The sequence below is a fragment of the Pyxicephalus adspersus genome, unplaced genomic scaffold (assembly GCF_032062135.1).
Source record: "Pyxicephalus adspersus unplaced genomic scaffold, UCB_Pads_2.0 Sca5411, whole genome shotgun sequence".
Classification (NCBI taxonomy): Eukaryota; Metazoa; Chordata; class Amphibia; order Anura; family Pyxicephalidae; genus Pyxicephalus; species Pyxicephalus adspersus.
The window spans coordinates 1-1,765 of NW_027322414.1; the positions used below are offsets into that span (position 1 = coordinate 1).

Genomic DNA, 1,765 nt, shown 5'->3' on the forward strand with positions numbered 1-1,765 from the left:
TATATATATATATTTCTCTTTAAAACGTTATAAAATTGTAAAGCTTCATGACTTCCAGTATTTGACAATTATTTACCTTTTTGAACCTTTTTTCTTTTTTTTTTATCTGTTTTTAATTATCTGTTAGGCATCTGATGTGTCCTGAAGTACCAACTATAGACCTTCCACGCAATACAGTAGGTCATGGGTCATATTTTTGCATGTATTTACTGTTTTGATTTAAACAAATTGGAATAGTTTTTAATAAATGTAAAGCATTAATTAATTCTAATTGAGTTACATTTGTACTGTGTTTACAAATAACACGTGACATTATAAAGACCAATAGATTTATGTGATTCATGGAGTTTGTATTTTTTCCTAAGATGCATAGGTTTCCTCTGGGTTCATTAATTTCTTTTTTTTTTTTTCTCCGTAATGTGCATTTCTCTATGAATTCCATAAGGACATTGAGGTCCTATGCAGGGCAAATCAGCAATTTCACCTGAATGATTCTCCTGCTGTTTATACTCCCTATCCCTTTTCCCCTGCCTTATCGCTATATTTCACTTCAGGAAAGAAAAGAAGCCCAGTAGAAACTAAGGACACCCTCATTCCTTTGCTTAAAAGGAGAAAGGGGAGAGCGTCACTTTCTCTCCATTCTGGGTATTTCTCTTCTCCCCTAGCAATTGGGAAAGTGATTCATTAGTAAATATACGACGAGTGGTGTTTAAGTGAACTTTTTTTTTTACCCACGAATGAGGCATTTTTTATGGTTAGGGTTTGCAGATTGGAAAACTCTAACACAAAAATATAGCATGTATACTTTTAATAGTTGCTTTTTTTCTTTTATGTAGAATGTACTGATGATGATGATAGTAATAAATTATTATTTTAGGATAGTGGGCAAAGGAATGATAATTATTTCCCTCATGTTCTTAAGTCTATGTATGTTTATGGCTAACTTGATGTCATGGAAATACCTTCTATTTTATGACCTCTTCACACCACAACAATGTGTGCTGCATGTTGCAGCCTATTCAAAATAAATGCAGAGCAAAACACTTAAAATTAGGACAGGTTGCATTTTAATGCAGAACAAAATACTGATATCACACCTTGTGCTTGCTGCATTGGATTGTAGCACACAATATGGAGGTGTTTAGAAGAAGCCATTCTCAATAAATGACATGCTGATGCACTAATGCATATTCATTGTATTTTTGTGGTTTAAAAAGATTGATAATTATGGCTTGTTGTCTAATATTCACATTTGTGTTATAGAATGACAGTAAACCTAATACGAAATCCACAAAGTCATCAGCTCGGAGCAGGCCATTTTCTGCAAACAATGGGAAAAAACAAATTCCAAGGTAATATTTTTTTTTTTTTATAATCTACACTCCTAAAATATGTTTTAGTTCTTTGTAATACCTTTGATCTACAAATGTATTTTGCTCCAATTAATCATAAGCACATGCATTATGACAAAGGGTATGTTTCAATTTTATTTCAAGACCTCGACCAAGAACTACCGACACACAAGCTGCCAATGACGTTGCTATCCCTACTGATATTGCAGACTTCTCCCTTGCAAAAACCATTAGCAAGATTGAATGTAAGCTGGAGGAGGGGGAGCTGCCAGAAAACACTGAAGATGATGTCATTCCAGGAATAAGCAATGAAATTGGTGCAGGTATTTGACATTCAGTCTTTACACTAGTGCAAGAAGGCCTGTGTATTTTTTTTATTTATTGAATTGGCTTGGTGGCATTTATATGCAATA

At 33.6% G+C, this 1,765-nt stretch overlaps 1 protein-coding gene across 1 annotated transcript; it reads left to right on the forward strand.

The window, feature by feature from the left end:
• Window positions 1-127: 127 nt before the first annotated feature.
• On the forward strand, window positions 128-1,675 carry LOC140321485 (testis-expressed protein 9-like; the record flags this gene model as incomplete). The annotated part of the gene is made up of 3 exons (XM_072398221.1): window positions 128-176; window positions 1,264-1,352; window positions 1,497-1,675. Coding segments are annotated over 3 exons (317 nt in total), but the record flags the coding sequence as incomplete, so codon positions are not given.
• Between the last annotated feature and the right edge of the window lie 90 nt (window positions 1,676-1,765).